Raw genomic sequence first — 21,725 nt, forward strand, 5'->3', positions numbered from 1 at the left:
CGCCCAGTACAATACTACTTCATTAAAAGTCTAAAAGTATTTGGTTTTAAATGTACTTAAGTATCAAAAGTAAATGTAATCGCAAAAAACTACTTTAACAAAATTAAGTACCGTAATTTCCGGACTATTGAGCGCACCTGAATATAAGCCGCACCCACTGAATTTAATTTTTTATTTTTATTTTGAACATAAATAAGCCGCACTTGTCTATAAGCCGCAGGTGCCTACCGGTACATTGAAACAAATGAACTTTACACAGGCTTTAACGAAACACGGCTTGTAACAAAAATAAATAGGCTTTAACGAAACATGGCTTGTAACAAAAATAAATAGGCTTTAACGAAACACGGCTTGTAACAAAAAATGTAAAATTAGCAGTAAACAGTAGCCTACCAAGAAAGTCATTGGTCACTATCTTCCTCCTCCTGTGCACTGAAACCACTGAAGTCATCTCCTATATTAGCCGCGTCATTGTTTAAGCCGTGAGGTTCAAAGCGTGGGAAAAAAGTTGCGGCTTATAGTCCGGAAATTACGGTATACTTTTCTAATTCCTTTAATTAAGCAAACCAGACGGCATGATATTAGTTTTTTTTTTATTATTTTTTTTACAGATAGCCAGGAGCACACTTCAACACTCAGACATCCTTTACAAACGAAGCATTTGTGTTTAGTGAGTCTGCCAGATCAGAGGCAGTAGGGATGACCGGGATGTTCTCTTGATAAGTGCATGAATTAGACAATTTTCCTGTCCTGCTAAGCATTCAAAATGTAATTAGTACTTTTGGGTGTCAGGGAACATGTAAGGAGTAAAAAGTACATTATTTTCTTTAGGAATGTAGTGGAGTAAAAGTAAAAGTTGTCAAATACAAATAAAGTACAGATACCCCCAAAAACTACTTAAGAGGTACTTTAAAGTATTTTTACTTAAGTACTTTACACCACTGCGACCTCAATGTGGAAATGTCATTAATAAAAATGGGGAAATCACGTTAGCAGAACTGCCGCTTTAATGGTGAAACTGCCACATCAGTTTCACCCCCCAACCTACCCCCGGGGACGACATTCCACGGGCGATAGAACAGCAGATCATTTCAGCAATAAGGCCCGAGGAGGTGTGATATATGGCCAATATACCACAGCTAAGGGATGATCTTATGCACAACTCAATGCAGAGTGCCTGGATACAGCCCTTAGCCATGGTATATTGGCCATATACAACAAACCCCAGAGGTGCCTTATTGCTATTAGAAACTGGATACCAACGTAATTAGAGCAGTAAAAATGCATACAGTTGAAGTCGGAAGTTTACATACACGTTGGCCAAATACATTTCAACTCAGTTTTTCACAATTTCTGATATTTAATCCTAGTAAAAATTCCTGTTTTAGGATCACCACTTTATTTTAAGAATGTGAAATGTCAGAATAATAGTAGAGAGTGATTTATTTCAGCTTTAATTTCTTTCATCACATTCCCAGTGGGTCAGAAGTTTACATTCACTGAATTAGTATTTGGTAGCATTGCCTTTAAATTGTTTAACTTGAGTCAAACGTTTCAGGTAGCCTTCCACAAGCTTCCCACAATAAATTGGGTGAATTTTGGCCCATTCCTCCTGACAGAGCTGGTGTAACTGAGCCAGGTTTGTAGGCCTCCTTGCTCGCACAAGCTTTTTCAGGTCTGCCCATACATTTTCTTTAGGATTGAGGTCAGGGCTTTGTGATGGCGACTCCAATACCTTGACTTTGTTGTCCTTAAGGCATTTTGCCACAACTTTGGATGTATGCTTGGGGTTATTGTCCATTTGGAAGACCCATTTGCGACCAAGCTTTAACTTCCTGACTGATGTCTTGAGATGTTCCTTCAATATATCCACATAATTTTCCATCCTCATGACGCCATGTATTTTGTGAAGTGCACCAGTCCCTCCTGCAGCAAACACCCCCACAACATGATGCTGCCACCCCGTGCTTCACGGTCGGGATGGTGTTCTTCGGCTTGCAAGCATCCCCCTTTTTCCTCCAAACATAACGATGGTCATTATGGCCAAACAGTTCTATTTTTGTTTCATCAGACCATAGGACATTTCTCCAAAAAGTATGATCTTTGTCCCCATGTGCAGTTGCAAACCATAGTCTGGCTTTTTTAATGGAGATTTTGGAGCAGTGGCATCTTCCTTGCTGAGCGGCCTTTCAGGTTATGTCGATATAGGACTCGTTTTACTGTGGATATAGATACTTTTGTACCTGTTTCCTCCAGCATCTTCACAAGGTCCTTTGCTGCTGTTCTGGGATTGATTTGCACTTTTCGCACCAAAGTACGTTCATCTCTAGGAGACAGAACGCATCTCCTTCCTGAGCGGTATGACGGCTGCGTGGTCCCATGGTGTTTATACTTGCGTACTATTGTTTGTACAGATGAACATGGTACCTTCAGGCGTTTGGAAATTGCTCCCAAGGATGAACCAGACTTGTGGAGGTCTTGGCTGATTTCTTTTGATTTTTCCCATGTCAAGCAAGGAGGCACTGAGTTTGAAGGTAGGCCTTGAAATACATCCACAGATACATCTCCAATGGTGTCAATCAGATGCTTCTAAAGCCATGACATTTTCTGGAATTTTCCAAGCTGTTTAAAGGCACAGTCAACTTAGTGTATGTAAACTTCTGATCCACTAGAATTGTGATACAGTGAAATAATCTGTAAACAATTGTTGGAAAAATTACTTGTCATGCACAAAGTAGATGTCCTAACCGACTTGCCAAAACTATAGTTTGTTAACAAGAAATTTGTGGAGTGGTTTAAAAACAAGTTTTAATGACTCCAGTCTAAGTGTATGTAAACGACTTCAGCTGTATGTGTGTATGCATAGAGTACCAGTCAAATGTTTGGACACCTACTCATTCAGTGGTTTTTCTTTATTTTTTTACTATTTCCTACATTGTATAATTATAGTGAAGACATCAAAACTATTAAATGTAGTAACCAAAAAAGTGTTAAACAGATTCTTCAAAGTAGCCACCCTTTGCCTTAATGACAGTTTTGTACACTTGCAATTCTCTCAACCAGCTTCACCTGGAATGCTTTTCCAACAGTCTTGAAGGAGTTCCCACATATGCTGAGCACTTGTTGGTTGCTTTTCCTTCACTCTGCGGTCTAACTCATCCCAAACCATCTCAATTGGGTTGAGGTCGGGTGATTGTGGAGGCCAGGTCATATGATGCAGCACTCCATCACTCTTCTTCTTGGTCCAATAATCATTACACAGCCTGGAGGTGTGTTGGGTCATTGTCTTGATGACAAAAAATGATAGTCCTACTAAGCGCAAACTAGATGGATGGGTTATCACTGCAGAATGCTGTAGTAGCCATGCTGGTTAAGTGTGCCTTGAATTCTAAATAAATCAGTGTCACCAGAAAAGCACCATCACACCCCCACCTCCATGCGTCACGGTGGGAACCACACAGCTGCAGATCATCCGTTCACCTACTCTGCATCTCACACGGTTGGAACCAAAAATCTCAAATTTGGACTCATCAGACCAAAGGACAGATTTCCACCAGTCTAATGTCCATTGCTTGTATTTCTTGGCCCAAGCAATTCTCTTCTTATTATTGGTGTCCTTTAGTGGTTTCTTTGCAGCAATTCGACCATGAAGACCTGATTCACACAGTCTCTTCTGAACAGTTGATGTTGAGAGGGTCTGTTACTTGGACATTTATTTGGGCTGCAGTTAACTCTAAGAACTTAACCTCTGTGGCGGTCCATCATAGCGCTTGATGGTTTTTGCGACTGCACCTGAAGAAGCATTCAAAGTTAATGTCTTAAAGTAATGATGGACTGTTGTTTTTCTTTGCTTATTTGAGCTGTTCTTGCCATAATATGGACTTAGCCCTATTTGGTAAAAGACCATCTTCTGTATTCCCCTCCTACACAACTGATTGGCTCAACCACATTAAGAAATTCCACAAATTAACTTAAGGCACACCTGTTAATTGAAATGCATTCTAGGTGACCACCTCATGAACCTTGTTGATTGAAGGCTAGGAGCGTGCAAAGCTGGCAAAGGGTGGCTACTTTGAAGAATCTTAAATATAAAATATTTTTTTTACTTTTTTTTGGTTACTACATGAATCCCTGTGTTATTTCATATTTTGTCTTCATTATTATTATTACTATACAATAGAGGAAATAGTCAAATAAAGAAAAACCCTAGAATGAGTAGGTGTCCAAACTTTTGACTGGTACTGTACATATACATTGCACAAGAATGATATTTCTGGATTTTAAGACATTTTTCTTTTTAGTCAACCCAATATTTTATGACTCTAAACCCACCGGGGATTTGAACCAGCAAACCTTTGTTTACTGGCACAACACTCTTAACCCCTAGGCTGCCAGACTGTATATTGTGTGGTGTGCAAAACACAAATGGAACGATATTGAGAACAGAGGGATGGTGAGATGTGTAGAAAAATTGACAGAAGGAAAACATTCTCATATCTTATGGATCAGGCAAGTGGAACAAGTGCCAGTCTTTGAAACCAAATATTAGTTTAAATTAGCACAGCAGGGAAGAGAAACATCCCATTGTTTGACATTGCTTGTGTCAAACAATTTTTCAAACAGGCACTAACTAGTTAGCGTCAATGGAAAAGTCATGGGGGCCACACTCATAAAAGTTGGAACTAAGAGTATTTTGATATGACATTTAAGTACAACTGGAGCCAGCATAATTATCCTTTAAACAACTAATTCGCAGTGACATGATTAGTACCTAGTTTTGATTTGCAAAAGGCTATGTGGAACATGACATGCTCTGCTGTGGCAGTGGATCAAAACCATTACTGCTTATTCATTTGCAGGTAGTTAAAAGTTAGTAAAATGCTTAATGACTACGAGGATTAAAATACTCCAAGAGCTGAAGTTACGTGGTGGCTGAATGCCCTCAAAACACTTGCCTTTATTTTGTCAGTTACCTGTAGCATATGGGCAATTGCACATTGATGCGGACACTCCAATTTTTCACTTTATAATGCGTGTGATACAAAAAAACAATGATTGCAAAGTTAAACCACAACTCTATGCACAAGGACTACTTAATGTCCACTGAAAATGTTACAAAAACGCATGTAACAGAATGACAGCACAGTCATTCTCTTAATGTTTTTGTAACATTCAGTGGAAATTGTTATGTTTAATGATTTTTATTTGACAGACATAAGTTAAAATTGCATACATAACTTGCTTGACATACAGAATCAACACCATAGTGAAATGAATAGAGCTGAGTGAAGTGGGGCAGCATTTAACCACAAATTTTATTAAGCTCAAAAACATTCTAAAATGTATGAATGAAATAGCCAACTTCAAAAGACAAAATATAAAATTGTCAAGAGCAACTATTGCACTAGCATGGAGAACATTTACTCAACTTCTTATTTTTACAACCAGACTAGAGTATTACAGGAGCAAACAAAATGCATACCTGTATGCATAGCTGCGGGAAGTAGGGGCGCTGAAGCACCCCCTAAAATAATAAAAGTAGTGCACTGGGCCTTTACTAGTCCTGTATTAGAGGTCTTATTTTTCTGCAAGCCCTCACCCCCAAACATCATCCCTTGGCTATGCCTGTATGAATGTGACTAGAGGGTAAGGTGACACTAAACAGACCAACATTGTTAGAATATTTTTTCCAAATAAAATTCTAAGTAACAAACCATCTCCATGTGTTCATATATATAATACATGTATAAAGGGTCTTCGCTAAGAGCAGCCCTCTCCACAAATATTAGGAGAAAGAAAACATTTTAAACAAAAAAAAAATGTTTCTAGCTTAGTCCGGTTAATAACTACAGCCCCTTCCTGTCTATCACTACCACACTGAAATATCACCAGTGGGCTCAAACTTGGAAGGTTTGTGTGTGTGTGTGGGAGGGGTTCCAAAGAAGCACTCTTGGACACTTTCTCAAGGTAACTAAATTAAAATTGATAAAATGTATTTCCAACAAAATGTTCTGTCCTAAGAAAGTCCCAACTCGTTGATACAAAATATATTAGGCTAGTCGGTGTCCTCAAATTCAGCATCGTGGAGAAGTTGGTGAAATTTCAGCTTAATTGCACACTTTTTCCTGTAAGGTAACCGCTTGAGGTGAGGGAGTAGGCTCATGAAAAACATCTCATCCTCATTGTCTCCTTGTCCAGCTGTTTGCCAGGAATCTTTCCATGTCATCTCATGCAAGTTGTTGTCCAAAGGTGGTGACATCTTGGTATCAACCACACTTCCATCTAGATCAATCAGGACGTCAGAGGTGCTAGTTGTCTCATCTTTTCCATCATCAAACTCCTCTGTGCTATTGCTGCCGCCGGTTCCTCTACCTCGCTGTATGTATGGGATCAGAAATGCCATTAACTCACTATATCTCCATTTTTTTAGGGCCTTCCCCGTGGCACCACGGATCCGATCTGCTTTCACTTTCCTTGTGAACACATCCCTCAGGTTTCGCCATTTCTTTCGGGCATCTTCCTCTGGAACATAAAAAGAGGATATCCAAGTTGACAGTAGTCTCTGTTCTGTTTTTAAACTTTCCCTTATGGCTATACCAGTGCTTTATGCATGGTCATTTGGATGAGCCATGTGTTTCCACAAACGTAGTCTTCCAATTTGTTCACCACCTAGTCTAAGTATTTGGTTAGTTGAAACAACAGTATTTTGTTCAGCCCAACTGCAACCTTACAAATAGGCCCAGGTCTAGCTTGGATATGGGCTAAAGCTTAGGGATGGTGTAGGACTAACCACGGAAATTCATAAACAGAGCTGGGATGCGTAAAAGCCCCCGTTTCTATAGTGTAGAATTGTCACTGGATAAAATGGCTTGCACTGCTCTAGCTAAGAGTCTTACTCCAATGTTGACATATTGTTAAATCATTGGATTATATTCTTATACTAACACTGACCTAATCATCGTTAAACTGCTGGTGTAGCAGCCAACATTTTTGTTTGCGAAACACTGGTGGTGCAAATCACGAGTGCCCACTCAACTGGTTCACCTCAGGTAGAAAGTTAATGAGTTAGCCAACCTTAACTAGTAAACAAACCGTGACACACTGCCCCCTGTGGTTAGCTAACTTTACACGGTATATTGACCAAGGAAATCAGCATTACTAATCAATCAACAACGTAGCCAACTATTCTAATGCAATTAACAAAACAATAAAGAGCGATGGACAGTTAAGGGTCGCAAACAATAAACTAACCAGGCAAAGCAGTAGCTAGCTAGCATAGACCTGGAAGTTAAACCCAGTGTGAACGACGTTCGCTAGAAAATATAGCAAGCTAATCTATACAATAGTCAGATATGTCAAACTTAATAACTAACGTTAGCGAAGAACAAGTTTAGCTAGCAACGTTAAAATTGTTACTCATTACTCACGTTAACTTAGCTAGCCAAAATGTATGCTAATGTTCTTAGCTAGTTAATCAGACCATACCTTTCAGTCCCAATTGTTTACCCACAGCTTTCCATGCATCCGATTTTTTTATCGGGTCTCTATATGAAGTCAAAGTTGAGTTATATAATTCTGGGTAGTTTGAAACCGCTGATATGATTCTTTCTGCAGCCATCCCAAGACTAGCTAGTTGTCTAGCTAACCAGGGGCAGGTAGCCAGACCACTGTGAAGCCAGCAAGAATAACTAAGCACTTCCGGGTCGGGGTCACGGATTTTTGGAATCCTTTAGAATGAGTCCTGTCCATGCACAATAATCGATGGGCTATATACTATATTAAAATCTAGAGTTTACACACCGAGAGTCGTTGCTTCTATTATTGTGGCCCTTAATCTGTGGAATACCGGTCAGACGCGAATAGAACAAACATATTGCACGCGTACATTATTTAAATGTTACTAGACAAGTCAGTTAAGAACAAATTGTTATTTTCAATGACGGCCTAGGAACAGTGGGTTAACTACCTTGTTCAGGGGTAGAACGACAGATTTGTACCTTGTCAGTTCGGGGATTTGAACGCTCTAACCACTGGCTACGCTGCTGCCCAAATTGTGTTGCAGTCTTTGTGGTGTCCATTCTACTAAGGATCACTATACTGTATATCCTCCAGTCTACATACACAAGCTCATCACAATTATTTGTGTGGCCCTGTAATGTGCAATATGCATGTTCCAATATGCATATCAGAGTCATCTAACCTACAGTATTTCCCACATATATGTTGTTCTCTCTTTCAGAACAATGGTGTAGCTCCGCTCCTGGCCTGGGTGACAGGCGGAACAACTGCAAACAGGTTCTGCAGTGGAGGAGCTAGCAGCACAGCTCCATCAATAACATCACTACCTGACAGTAAATCAACCCCTTCACAATCCCTTACAACTACATAATCCCCCAGTACTACTAAAGCAAACATACATTTCTTAGTCAACAAATACTGTATTTATTTTATGCGGTCATGGTTATTAAATATTATCTTCATTTTCTTGGAGTGCTGAAGTTTCTCCACTGCCACATGGAGTGTTGATGATCTTGATAGGCAGATGAGAGGATTTGTTTACAGGGCTTGATTCAAACGTGCATTTAGAGGAAGACTACAGAGAAAGGGGGAGTTCTGTTAATTTACAACATCCACCTTAATGGTTTGTTTTTATCCTGGTTATGATTTTACTCATGTCATATTTGTAAAATACATATTTGTTTTGTAAGTAATTGCTTGTATTAATAGTAGCTGTTCGTTTTATATAATAAATCAATTTAGCTTAAAATAAAGTGTACATTTCAAACTGGTTTGTTCTCTAGTTCTGCAACAAGACGAGGAACTCAGGACAGGCAATACCTGAGTCACAGAGGAATCTGAGGAGTGAGTCGGCCTTACTGTGGAAGGGCAATGTTTCATTCCTAGAAAAAGACAATGCCCACAATGGTTTCATGTTACCTTCCTCAAAAATTATATTCGTCACAGTCAACAAACTGCATATACTGTAACTGCGGGAAATAAGACGGCTCTAATTCACTGCACATCAATAAATAAATTAGATATTAAACTCAGCTTAACACCGTAGTAGTCCGTCACTCACTGTTGTAGCGTTCCTGCAGCAGCTGTGATATTGGTGTAGTGTCCGGCTGGCTCTCATTTACCAGATACTTCCTCTGTTGCTGGTACATGTCCTCCAGCTTCTCCAACAACAGCACTTTGTCTGTGATAATGCTCTTGGTGCATAGCCTCTGAACCTGCAAACCAGGATGACGGAACTGATGGCCCTCAGTTTGCAACAAAAACACAAGTGCCTTTCCATGGCTAACCTTGAAACACATTTACCTGATCTTTGATTTTGTGGACCATGCCCCTGTCTCCTTCAATACTGTAGCCATAGTTTTTCAGGAGCCCCTGTATATGCCTTGTAGACAAATATATATATATTTTAATGTTATGGACATGGATACATGGATAAACACTCATACCGGTAAAACTAACAGATGTGGCATGACATTATATCCCACTGGGCAAACACTGATTAAATCAACTTTGTGACGTGGCACCAACGTGGAATAGACATTGAATTGATGTCTGTGCCCAGTGGGATGGATTTTGATCTGAACTCTGACTCACCTATGGACCTGGGGGTGGGGTTCCAGTACAAACCGCTCCTGTAGGAGGTGCTGCAGCTCTGGTCCCTTCACTTTAAGGATCTTTAGGGCCTTGCAGGCGGCGATGCGTACCTGGGGTTTCTCCTCATGATGTAACGCCCAGAGGAGGTGGTCCTGGAGGGTGGGCGTGAGGCAGCCTATCTTCCCTAAAGCTAACAAACAATTGCAGTGCCTCGACACGTTCACACATCTGCTTTATGACACTAGACTTATATTGTGTATTTAGATACACTATCACAGAAAGTTGCATATCTAGTGCAGTTGCAGCTTCACACTGTCATTACAAAATCCACTCTGTTGGCCAGTGGTCATCACCATGCTGCTTACCAATGATTGCAACAACTTTAACCTCCCATGCTGGGTCATTCTGCGTCAGCTGAATCAGCCGATCCAAGACCTAAAACCAAAAAGTAAAGACGAGGAATTCTTTCACCTGAAGTCCATCATCTATCTATATTGAAGTGATATTGCCAAAGAAGACGTGGTTTATTGGATATATTGGCATGAGTACGAAATCGAGACAAACATTGTCTGCAAACTGCTGCCTCTCCTCAACCCTTTCTCACCATGCTGTAGTTCATAATTAGAGCTGCAGCAGTCAGACAGGCCTGTTTCCTCACAGCCACAAAGTTGTCATCGAAACATTTCAGGAAGGGTGGCAGCAGCTTGGCGGTCATGATCTGCAGATGAGCTATGAGGATGAGAGCCTCCACCCTCCAGGAGGCGGGACCTTCCTCTAGCTTCATTCTGAAACAGCCAATGGGTGAGGTTTTAGGAAGAGTGAGATGCTCTCTAATCAGCTCATTAGTGATCACCAAATGCCAGTCTGGTACCTCAGCTCGTTGTGCACATCTCTTCCCATTCCTAGTTTCCCCAGGGCCTGGGCTGCAGCCTGCTTTACGTTACCACTCCAGTCATTCCACATCAGGTAGATCAACTTGTTTGCTAGGTCCTACAAAATATAATTTCTAATGAGTACATAATCACATATCAATATCATAATTTTGGTTTGATTTGAGACACCAAATAAATCACAGAATTAGGAACGCAAGAAATCTATGAGATTGCAAGAGACACCTTATTAATTGGTCCTTTCAATTGGGAGATAGTGTTGCAAGCCAAGAGTCTGGTCCTCCAGTTGGCACAATTCAACTCCTCAGCCAGCAGAGAGCGAACTAGCGTCTAAAGAAAAATGTTAAGCCCAGAAAAAGGACATTTCAGATATCGTGGATTTGCGATTAAACAGAAAAACACAGGCTAAAAGTGCTTGCCCTAATGACTGGGTATATCATTTAGTTGAAGCAATTTAAGGGGAACAAATTTGAGTTACGCACTGTCTTGCTACTGATGCTGGCAAGTAGAGCGGCTGACTGTTCATTATCTGTGTGAACCTCACTGACGAAGTGCTGGGAGAGAAGTCTCTGAATGACTGGCCAACTGTGATCCCCCTCCACGGCCAGGCACTGTGCTGCCACCCAGCTGTCTGCACCTACACCTGCAGAGTCTGACACAAAACACTACGCCATTCATTTGATGTCAGTGAAATGCAATTCATCCTGAATAATAAACCCATACCCAAGTTATTTACTTAAAGTATTGGCGTTACATTTACAGTTTATATTCCGCTCAGATGTGAGTATTCACACAGACAATATGGGTCTTGGTGTTAGAACATAGTTGCACCTCATGTCTTTCCCTAAGGTATATGTCGTTACAATGTACTCAAATCAATACAACCTGACCTAACCTTGATGTAGTGCATTGCGGAGAATAACGCGGGCTCGGGAGTCTGGCGTCCCCATGGCGTACTGGCACACTGCTGCTGCCATCTGAACTCTCTTCACAGGGTCGTCCAGAGCCAGGAGAAGAAGAGGCTGGAGCTCCTGGGGAACTGGCTGGATGTCCCACACACGGCCATACTGACCTGGGGGGAGTTTCCCAAAAACAAGTGCTATGTATGTTTTGTCTTTGTCCACTATATGTGTACATACAGTTGAAGTTGGAAGTTTACATACACTTAGGTTGGAGTAATTAAAACTCGTTTTTCAACCACTCCACAAATTTCTCGTTAACAAACTATAGTTTTGGCAAGTCGGTTAGGACATCTACTTTGTGCATGACCCATGTCATTTTTCCAAAAATAGTTTAGACAGATTATTTCACTTATAATTCACTGTATCACAACTCCAGTGGGTCAGAAGTTTACATACACTAAGTTGACTGTGCCTTTAAACAGCTTGGAAAATTCCAGAAAATGATGTAATGGCTTTAGAAGCTTCTGACAGGCTAATTGACATAATTTCAGTCAATTGGAGATGTACCTGTGGATGTATTTCAAGGCCTACCTTCAAACTCAGTGCCTCTTTGCTTGACCTAATGGGGGGAAAAAAAATCAAAAGAAATCAGCAAAGACCCCAGAAAAAGAATTGTAAACCTCCACAAGTCTGGTTCATCCTTGGGAGCAATTTTCAAACGCCTGAAGGTACCACGTTCATCTGTACAAACAATAGTACACAAGTATAAACACCATGGGACCACGCAGCCGTCATACCGCTCAGGAAGGAGACGCGTTCTGTCTCCTAAAGTTGAACGTACTTTGGTGCGAAAAGTGCAAATCAATCCCAGAACAACAGCAAAGGACCTTGTGAAGATGCTGGAGGAAACAGGTACAAAACTATCTATATCCACAGTAAAATGAGTCCTATATCGACATAACCTGAAAGGCCGCTCAGCAAGGAAGATGCCACTGCTCCAAAACCGCCATAAAAAAGCCAGACTACGGTTTGCAACTGCACATGGGGACAAAGATCACACTTTTTGGAGAAATGTCCTCTGGTCTGATGAAACAAAAATATAACTGTTTGGCCATAATGACCACTGTTATGTTTGGAGGAGAAAGGGGGAGGCTTGCAAGCCGAAGAACACCATCCCAACCGTGAAGCACGGGGGTGGCAGCATCATGTTCTGGGGATGCTTTGCTGCAGGAGGGACTGGTGCACTTCTCAAAATAGATGACATCATGAGGAGAAAAATTATGTAGATATATTGAAGCAACATCCCAAGACATCAGTAAGGAAGTTAAAGCTTGGTCGCAAATGGGTCTTCCAAATGGACAATGACCCCCAAGCATACTTCAAAGTTGTGGCAAAATGGCTTAAGGACAACAAAGTCAAGGTATTGGAGTGGCCATCACAAAGCCCTGACCTCAATCCCATAGAAAATGTGTGGGCAGAACTGAAAAAGTGTGTGCGAGCAACGAGGCCTGCAAACCTGACTCAGTTACACCAGCTCTGTCAGGAGGAATGGGCCAAAATTCACCCAATTTATTGTGGGAAGCTTGTGGAAGGCTACCTGAAACGTTTGAACAAAAGTTAAACAATTTAAAGGCAATGCTACCAAATACTAATTGAGTGTATGTAAACTTCTGACCAACTGGGAATGTAATGAAAGAAATATAAGCTGAAAGAAATAATTCTCTCTACTATTATTCTGACATTTCACATTCTTAAAATAAAGTGGTGATCCTAACTGACCTAAGACAGAGAATTTTTACTAGGATTAAATGTCAGGAATTGTGAAAAACGGAGTTTAAATGTAGTTGGCTAAGGTGTACGTAAACTTCCGACTTCAACTGTACTCACACACAATTACCAAAACAATTTGAAAAAGATGAGTTGAGAGATATGACACAATCTATTACATCTCACCTGCATCTGTGGGATGTTGCTTTTCCCTCGGTCTGTTCACTGCCCCTGATGCACAAGTGGCTATAGCTGACAGGCGAACGTGGTAGTGAAGGTCTTCAAGGGCCCTCTTCAGCCCTTCAATAGTCACACTCTGCCAGGTGATCTCTAGAACAGGAAGGAACAGCCTCCTCAGGTTAAAGACAAACTTGAAGTAGTTTTAATGAAGTGCTTGTCTTCCGTAACAATATACAGTAACTTTGGAGTATATCCGGGCATGCTGTAGTGTAATGATGTGAAATAAATTAGGCTTAACAGCACAGTGATATTGACAAATGCTTAGAGAACATCAATATTTAATGACAAGGAGACCTACTGATCTTCCAGGCACTCCTCCATCCCTCCACTGCATAACGTAAGGAGGAGAGCTCAGCCATAGGGTTGTAGTGGGGTTGCTGTCTGGGCACCTCTGTGTCCTTCCCGCTGTAGTCAGGAGGTCTCAGACCCACCTCTGTGGCGTAGTCAGCAGTGGTAGGCAGGTCCACCCACCGCCAAGTACCTTTCTCCACCCGTCGCATTCCTACCCAATGGAATTTGAATTAGTAAAACCATGCTATAACAGAGGTTGTATTTATTTGGTTAAAGTCCCAACCTTGTGTCTCATTGTGCATGGTTGCTGCTGAAGCCTTCGTCCACTTATCTGGACCACAGGGGAAAAAGTCTTGAAGGTTCTTTTGGTATTCTGAATTGTTGTCCATGATGATGCGATCGTGGTTCCGTGGATCTCGCTGATGTACCTGTTTGGCTATTCCTGCAACATGCAAAGTCAAGGAAATATGATGTAGATCAATAACCAATATAGAAAATATTTTTTCAGTTGCATGTGTATTGAGAGAGAGGGTGTACCAGAAAATAGCTCCTGTTCAAAGTTATTCTCTGTGTGCAAGACATGGCTTCCAGCACGGGGGTTGAGGCTATCCTGAAGATGAGGAGGTTGAGGGGTTTCAATGTGCTTGACTGCTACAGTGTTGGCAGTCTGGTTCATACCCCCAGGCTCATCAGAACATGCAGGGGGAAGAGAGTAGCCCTGCACCCTGCAGCAGGTATGTCAAGTGAAAATAGAGATCAGTGATATAAAACTGAATACAAATTCTGATGGTCTACACATTATAGAAACTCACATAAAACATCAACTTTAGTGCATTGGACACTATTTGTTTGAGGCGTAAAACTGACTGGGGACTCAATAATTCAACATTAAATATTACAAAAGGTTTTGTCTCCTTGCCTGTAGTATACTGGAAGAGGTGTCTCAGCCTTGCTGCTCTGAAGAGCCTGCTGCTTCTCAGTCTGCTTGTGGAGATCTTGGTAGCTGCAGAAATCCTCCTCACACATGGGCTCCTCATTGACTAGATCTGTGGCGCTGGCTGAACCATACTGACTCCTCAGCAGTGACTGCAGCCGAGTCTTATTCTGGCACTGGTTTGGAATCTGTTGACTCACTATCCACTGGGCTGTGGTCTTGGTCAGCTTCTTTAGCACAAACTCATCCCAGTGGCAGCTCTTTAAACGGTCCTCCCTGCCTCCTGTAGATGCTTCCTTGAGACAGTTGTAAACATTAGAAACTCCTCGTAGTCCTGTCCTTTTAAAGGAATCCAAGAGCCCCCCCTGGTGACTAGGGAGTGTAAAGGAGTCTTTGGCAGTCAATGGAGCAAGATGTGATATTTGTAATTCAGGGAGCATAGAGGGAGGGTCTCTGAAACCTCTGTTCTTGGCAGGATCCTGAGATGAAGGATGAAGGGGGATACCTTTCAATGATTTTATCCCTGTGCTCTTTGGCTTGGGACTTGGTGCCAGAGGTCCAGAGGTATTGAAAAGCCAGTGGAAGTCAGCTTGACTGTAAGGTATACCGTCTGACCCCATCTCCCATATAACATCTTTGGAGAAGGTGAGACCGCAGGTGGCATTGTTGAGGAGTTGTCTGTAGAGCTGTTGGCCTTTCAGATTTTGTAGGCGGCCCACCTTTGATTTGGTGCGTTTTATCAAATCCATGTTGCTTAATGAATCCTCTTGGGGAACAAACCATTCATAAAAAAATGTAACAGAAATAAATTGTGTGAAATTCAAAAAGCCTCACATTGCTAAGTTCATATGTTGCTGAGTGGATAAAATACCATAAAAGGATGCATAAAATCTCTTTAAAAGGAATGATAATGTAAATCGCTAGAACATTGTATCTTGAGCCTGCTAATCAGCCCATTTAAATGTATAAGTATAAGATGCATGTTTCAAACCATAACATTTCAAACCATAAAAAGCCTAAACACTTACCTGCATATTTTGTTGTCTGTCCGTATACCTGTTGTAGTAAACAGAATACTAGTTCTAAAAGATATTTATATATATTACATATATAATGTTATCTTCAATTTAGACATAATCCAGGAAGAACCACCTTAAATGCTGCTAACATGTATCAGCTGTTGGCCATTAGTTGTCATGGCAACAAATCAGTTGAGAGTTTGCCAGGGATAGCTTTGTTGCTGTCTTTGTGAATGTAGCAACAATGGAGCAACAACCAACAGATATTTTATGCTTACACAAAACACAGATGATTTTGTTAGATGCCTTTCTTTTTTTTTTTTTTGTCACTGCCATTTAAAACGGCACTCAAGATACTTAACTAGTTAAATAAAAATTAAAACGGCACAATTTCTTTATTGCTCTCTGTATGCTTTTAAAATGTTGACAATAACTTTGTTCAAACTCCATATTTAATCCAATCAAGTTATTTTGCAATATAATGGTAATTTATAAAGCAAAATTATCTCATCATGATTTCTATTAAAATAATCTGTATCAATAATTTAACTGCTTTGGACTCACAAATAGACTACAATTCATCTTTTGAAACGAACTTTGAGAATTGTTGTAAGTATCTCAACATGCACCCGTGAGAAGATAGGTATGTAGGCTCATGTTAACTTTTGAACATGGCTTGCATTCGTTGTAACAAATTATTGATATTATGAATTTATTATTATTATTAATAATATTATTCAAACTCTCACATAAATAGATGTGTGTAACGAGTGTGCTGAGAGTCAGGAAGCAAGTTCAGGGAGTGAGTGTTTTAATAAATAAAATAAACAATAAACAATAAACATGAAACACAAGCAATGCACCGACATGAAAACAGAGTCAATAACACCTGCGGAAAGAACCAAGGGGCGTGACAGATATAGGGAAGATAATCAAGGAGGTGATGAGTCCAGGTGAGTGTCATGAGGTGCAGGTGCGCGAGACGATGGTGACAGGTTTGCGGGATAATCAGCAGCCTGATGACCTAGAGGCTGGAGAGGGAGTATATGTGACAGTACCCCCTCCCCGACGCGCCGCTCCAGTCGCAGGACACCGTCAAAGGGGACGAACCCGGGGAACAGGAGTGAACCAGTCACCTTTGCAGAGGCGCAGGAAACCTGTCAATCCGGCTGAGATGCAGAAGCAGGGCAGGAGAGAGCATACCTGACGGTACCCCCTCCCCGGCGCATTCAGCTCCAGCCGCAGGATGCCAACCCAAGGGACGATCCCGGGGGATCAGGAGTGGACCGGTGACCCCTGCTGATGCGCGGGAACCTGTCGCCGGCTGGGACGTGGGAAACTGACAGACCAGCTGAGGCAGGGGAGCCTGGTGATCCGGTGAAGACATGAAAGCCCGATGGGCCGGTGGAAGCAGGGGAGCCTGGTGATCCGGTGAAGGCATGAAAGCCCGACGGGCCGGTGGAAGCAGGGGAGCCTGGCGATCCGGTGAAGGCATGAAAGCCAGACGGGCCGGTGGAAGCAGGGGAGCCTGGTGATCCGGTGAAGACATGAAAGCCCGACGAGCAGGCGGAGGCAGGGGAGCCTGGTGATCTGGCTGAGGCATGAAAGCCTCTAGCGGCTCCCAGACCCAACGTCATTCCACCTGACACAAAAAAAAACACTCCCTGATGCTTCCCTTAGGTTAGGTGTTATTCTGTAACGATGTGCGCTGAGAGTCGGGAAGCAAGTTCAGGGAGTGAATGTTTAATTAAATAAACACAACAAGAACCATGAACAACGCACAGACTTAACACTGGAACAGAAACAATTACGCCTGGGAAGGACCCAAAGGGAGTGACATATATAGGGAAGGTAATCGGGGAGGTGGTGGAGTCCAGGTGAGCCTGATGACGTGCAGCTGCACGTAACGATGGTGACAGGTGTGCGCCATAATGAGCAGCCTGGCGACCTAGAGGCCGGAGAGGGAGCACACAGTGTGACTTCAATAGTGTTGTTTTTTAACATTTGAAAAGGTACATGTAATATCTGGAATTTTCACAGCAGACCAAAACATTTGAAATCTACTGACTATGCACAGGGAGACAAAACGTCATTCAATTAATGGTGATTCAAGTGTCATAATTCAAGTATCACTAAAAGCAATGCAACATCCAGAGGTCCGAATGGAAAATGATCTTTGTGATTGGAAGAAAGTCAAAAACTCGGTCAGCGACTTAGACATCAGTTTTACAAGAACCTTTGAAATACAGTCAATGCTTACCAATGACAATATAACTTATAAAACATGTTGAACCTTTCATCTATAGTGAATAACACACTTTCAGTGCTGTCAAAAGAACAGTGTCTTTGAATGCTCTTGCACTCTCACAACCTCCTTATTTGGAATATATTGTAACCGAATCAGTCAAATGTCTCTTGGTCCCTCAGAGTGAGGTCTCCAGACAGGTGGACCCCTGGCGGACAAAGTAGCGCCGCAACTCTGTGGTGGAGTCACCACTACCGCAGCACTCGGGCCGGTGCACAATGAGGACGGGGAAGAAGCGTGCATACCGGTAGGTGGAAGACGGAGGCATGACGTTAGAAGACGGAGGAACAGCTGGAGCTGGTGGTGGCCCACCTCTGTTCAACCTCGCTCTGAAGCTGGCAGCAGTGCTCACAGTCCTGCACCAGCATGCCATAGCTCTGGACTGGGTGGCTGTCCAGCAGGAAGCAGTTAGAGGACCTGGTATCTTCAGCTGTACCAGTACCAGAGTCTAAAGACGCCAGGTTAATCAGCATAGCCTCTGAGTAGCTGGGGATCAACTGGCGGTTGGAGAGGATGTGCCACTCCAGCTCAGTGCTACCCACTGTATCTACCCGAGGGAGACCTCTCCTGATGGAAACCTCCTCTATTGGAGAGGGGCTGTTGTGGCTGTCCTCCAGCCCAAAGAGCTTCTCAACATGGTAGTGCACAAAGGCTGTACGATACTCTATAAGCACCCTCAGGGGCCAGGACAGCATGAGAAGAGCAGTGAACCAGAACGGCACCTGGGAAGTATACCAGGGCAACCGGTCAGGGTCCACGTAGGCTATCAGATGCTCTTTAAAGTTTTACGTTTTTCAGTTGCAACCCTTCTCGAGCCTCCATGTAGTCATCTAAACCCTCAATCTCTGAGAAGAACCTGCCACGTTGGTTGAGGTAATTATTTTCTGGTCCAGCCCCAGCAAAACTGAAGCACTTGGTGAAACAAAGTTTTGTTGCCGGGTGGCTCTCCAGTCCACGTAGATCCCGTGAGACGTCCCGCATACTACAGCGACTGTATTCAAACTCTCCCTCACCCTTGTGTGTGTTGACCTGCTCATGGTAGACCTGGGTGGTGGTGTAGGCTTTTCCGGTCCGGTAGCGGGTCACCTGTCTGGTCCTCAGAACAAAATGGTAACTTATGGCCTTCTACCAAACACACGGACGGGCTTGTCACATCCTCAATAGGCGCTCATACACGCTATCCACATCAGCCTTACACTGTAGCTCACTGCGAGCCCAGCAGTGCCAACACTCTACCAGGTAGACAACATAGAGCATGAACAGGAAGGCAAGAGGGATGTACACATAGCCACCAGAGCAGGGGCTGTCATGGTAAATCATAGCGCCTCCTCCCATGCCAACCTCCTTGATTGAGGAAAAGGAGGTCAGGGAGGTGACGGATGAGTCGAAGCTGAGTGTCATGACGTTGGCCTCTTTTGGTACAGGGAGGACAGTTGACCCCCCCTCCCTTTTGCACCACCACCCCCTACCTTCCCCCCAATCCACCCTGTGTGTAAAGGGTCGTAAAAACTCTAAAATTCCAGGAGAGTCTCTGGCCACATGGCCCATAGAGAGACACAGGAAATTCTTCCAACTCATAGAATTGGAGAGCCAAGCGACATTTTGTGTTCTGGAGAAGGTATGGAAGATTGGTGAAGAATCCAGCTACGAACTGATCCGCTTGGTACAATTTTGTGATACTCAGAAGAGACAATATAGCCATATTACCATAAAACTGTTTATATAATAGACTCAGCTTAAGACTTGCATCATATGGGTGTATGGAATGTATTAATAAGGATAAAGCTTTTGTAAGACATTGAGATGCTATTGTACTGATGTAATGTGATAGATTTGGTTACAGAAATACAATTCTAACTCAGTCATAGGCACGCCCCCAGGGACCCATACAGGACCAGGCGTCATTTGACAAGCCTGTTCTATGGGCACTATAAAACACCCCCTGATTTACATTTCTTCAGACCAGGCCTACACTCCGTTGGCTAATAGGTTTTACCTTCCAATTCCTCTACTGAAAGTGAACCATACCACGTGGTTAACTTTTAGACTATCGATACTGCCAGAATAAGAACAAGTCTTTGATATTAATTATTAGTCTGCAGCTAAGTAAATTATATCATTGAACGCGAAGACCAACGAAACAACCATTCGATGACGACATTAATGAATGTCACTCTGAAAGATCCATTCTAACCGAGAGAGAGAGAGAGAACGCGGACAAAACTCCCCAACAGAACAGAACTCTCGAACAAGGATCACGACGACACATGAGCGTAAATATATATTGATTGCAATTGTTCCTGAATGAGTGAGCCTTCAATTGTTAATATTAATGAACTCTGTGTAACTTCTCAGTTGACCGTTTATGACCCATTGTTCAACAGGCCGACCTGCCTGTTTAGCCCACAAGGGCACATTCCTCTACCAATCCTTTGTGACGATAATTACTGTTTTGTATGTTTTCTGTTAATTACTTAGTGTAGTAAATAAATGATTTTAAGACAATTGATGTATGGATGATTTTAGTAAAGACTGGGTTCGTGCAGATACAACAATTTACGACGTTTGGAATGAGACTGGACTCGAGGTAAAATACACCATTTAAACCACAAGATAATCGGCCTATACTATAATAGAATATAATATTATAGTACAGGAAAGTTATATTAGGAAAATTATAGCTTTGTAATCTGAATATTCTCCTTGGTGCCCCGATCTCCTAGTTAATTACAATTAAACGATTAATCAGTTTAATCGCGTGATAATAATTACAGGGAGCTAACTGATAAACATATCTTCCGTTTAATGGTACCCCAAAGACACGACATGAGCTTGGTGACTCGGGTGAGCTGGCACCAAGCCACAGCGCCCAGGCAGCTGTACATCGGCAGGGAGAGCAGAAGGCACCGACAGTGGGACTCTGGACACATACAGGCACTCAAGGACTGCTTCGCAGGTGGCTGCTGCAGAAAAAGAGGAGGAAAAAGAGAAACAGTGTGAGAAAAAAGCTTACATACAATACTCTAACTTTGAAAAGATAGATGTGTATGACAAAAGGCTGCATTTAAATAGCTTTTAGCAGTGTGATTAAAAGGAGAACATGGTTTGAAGAACTTACAGAATTCACTAGGGAATCTAATAAAAGTACAACAGTTTATTTACGTTTCTTCTTTCCTGTGTCACTATGTCTGATGAATCAGTTCGATGATATGGCTGTGTTTAAGGCGTGCTGGATCACAATGTAGTGTATTTGATATTTACCTATACAGGTTGAAAGGTTTTTAACGGGGCAGAAAGCAACAGTGCCACATGAATAATAGATCTACAGTACCACATGAAAGAGAATGGTAAAACATGATGAAGAGTGAGTCCACACGCCAATGAGCCTAAAAAATGGCACTGATCCAATTTTGCTGTGGGTAAATTAACATGACAGGGCTGTGCTGAGCGTTTCCAAACTCAGAGTACAGTAAATGAGGTTGGAGCGATAGCATGTAGCTCACGTGAATGTAATTAGGTTAGGCTATGCTGAAATGGGAACAACTGCTAATCACATTAGGTCAATGTACAACTAACATTCCCCCCAAAATCCTCCCTCACAACTGTATTTTCAGTCCCCCTATGTTTCTGCTAACATTTCAAGCATCTTTGCATGGGTTACAGCAAGCATGCACCATGTCCAACAGGGTATGTGTATCCTCAATCCCCCAGTGACTCGTTAAATAATCTATGACCTCAGACGGCTGCTAAAATTAACGTTGACTT

At 42.2% G+C, this 21,725-nt stretch overlaps 4 protein-coding genes and 1 pseudogene across 4 annotated transcripts in view; 1 reads left to right on the forward strand and 4 right to left on the reverse strand.

Moving 5' to 3' along the window:
* The window catches only part of LOC106571704 (gastrula zinc finger protein XlCGF57.1), a 23,490-nt gene extending 15,010 nt beyond the window's left edge, over positions 1 to 8,480 (forward strand). Inside the window, exon 4 of the mRNA XM_014145187.2 lies at positions 8,240 to 8,480. Coding sequence (XP_014000662.1) covers positions 8,240 to 8,316 — 77 coding nt within the window. The 3' untranslated portion in view covers positions 8,317 to 8,480. The remainder of the gene's footprint in view (positions 1 to 8,239) is intronic.
* adf1 (Transcription factor Adf-1) lies at positions 5,288 to 7,671 on the reverse strand. The gene is given in 2 exon segments (NM_001146419.1): positions 5,288 to 6,522; positions 7,486 to 7,671. Coding segments are annotated over 2 exon segments (600 nt in total). The 5' UTR covers positions 7,619 to 7,671; the 3' UTR covers positions 5,288 to 6,055.
* heatr4 (HEAT repeat containing 4) lies at positions 8,428 to 16,200 on the reverse strand. The gene is made up of 17 exons (XM_045714858.1): positions 15,665 to 16,200; positions 14,622 to 15,402; positions 14,240 to 14,427; positions 13,986 to 14,144; positions 13,710 to 13,913; positions 13,358 to 13,501; positions 11,398 to 11,574; positions 10,985 to 11,154; positions 10,728 to 10,832; positions 10,484 to 10,602; positions 10,217 to 10,397; positions 9,978 to 10,047; positions 9,613 to 9,802; positions 9,322 to 9,400; positions 9,080 to 9,233; positions 8,839 to 8,900; positions 8,428 to 8,593 (listed from the first exon to the last, which is right to left on the reverse strand). Exons 2-17 carry the CDS (start codon positions 15,383 to 15,385, stop codon positions 8,465 to 8,467), a joined length of 2,895 nt encoding a protein of 964 aa, XP_045570814.1. The 5' UTR covers positions 15,386 to 15,402; positions 15,665 to 16,200; the 3' UTR covers positions 8,428 to 8,464.
* Positions 16,201 to 16,884: 684 nt separating this feature from the next.
* LOC106571800 (sericin-1-like) lies at positions 16,885 to 17,292 on the reverse strand. Its single transcript, XM_014145297.2, has one exon. It carries the CDS (start codon positions 17,290 to 17,292, stop codon positions 16,885 to 16,887), a length of 408 nt encoding a protein of 135 aa, XP_014000772.2.
* Positions 17,293 to 18,023: 731 nt separating this feature from the next.
* LOC123741655 (transmembrane protein 151B-like) lies at positions 18,024 to 19,364 on the reverse strand (annotated as a pseudogene).
* Positions 19,365 to 21,725: the final 2,361 nt, after the last annotated feature.

The sequence above is a fragment of the Salmo salar genome, chromosome ssa01 (assembly GCF_905237065.1).
Source record: "Salmo salar chromosome ssa01, Ssal_v3.1, whole genome shotgun sequence".
Taxonomy (NCBI): domain Eukaryota; kingdom Metazoa; phylum Chordata; class Actinopteri; order Salmoniformes; family Salmonidae; genus Salmo; species Salmo salar.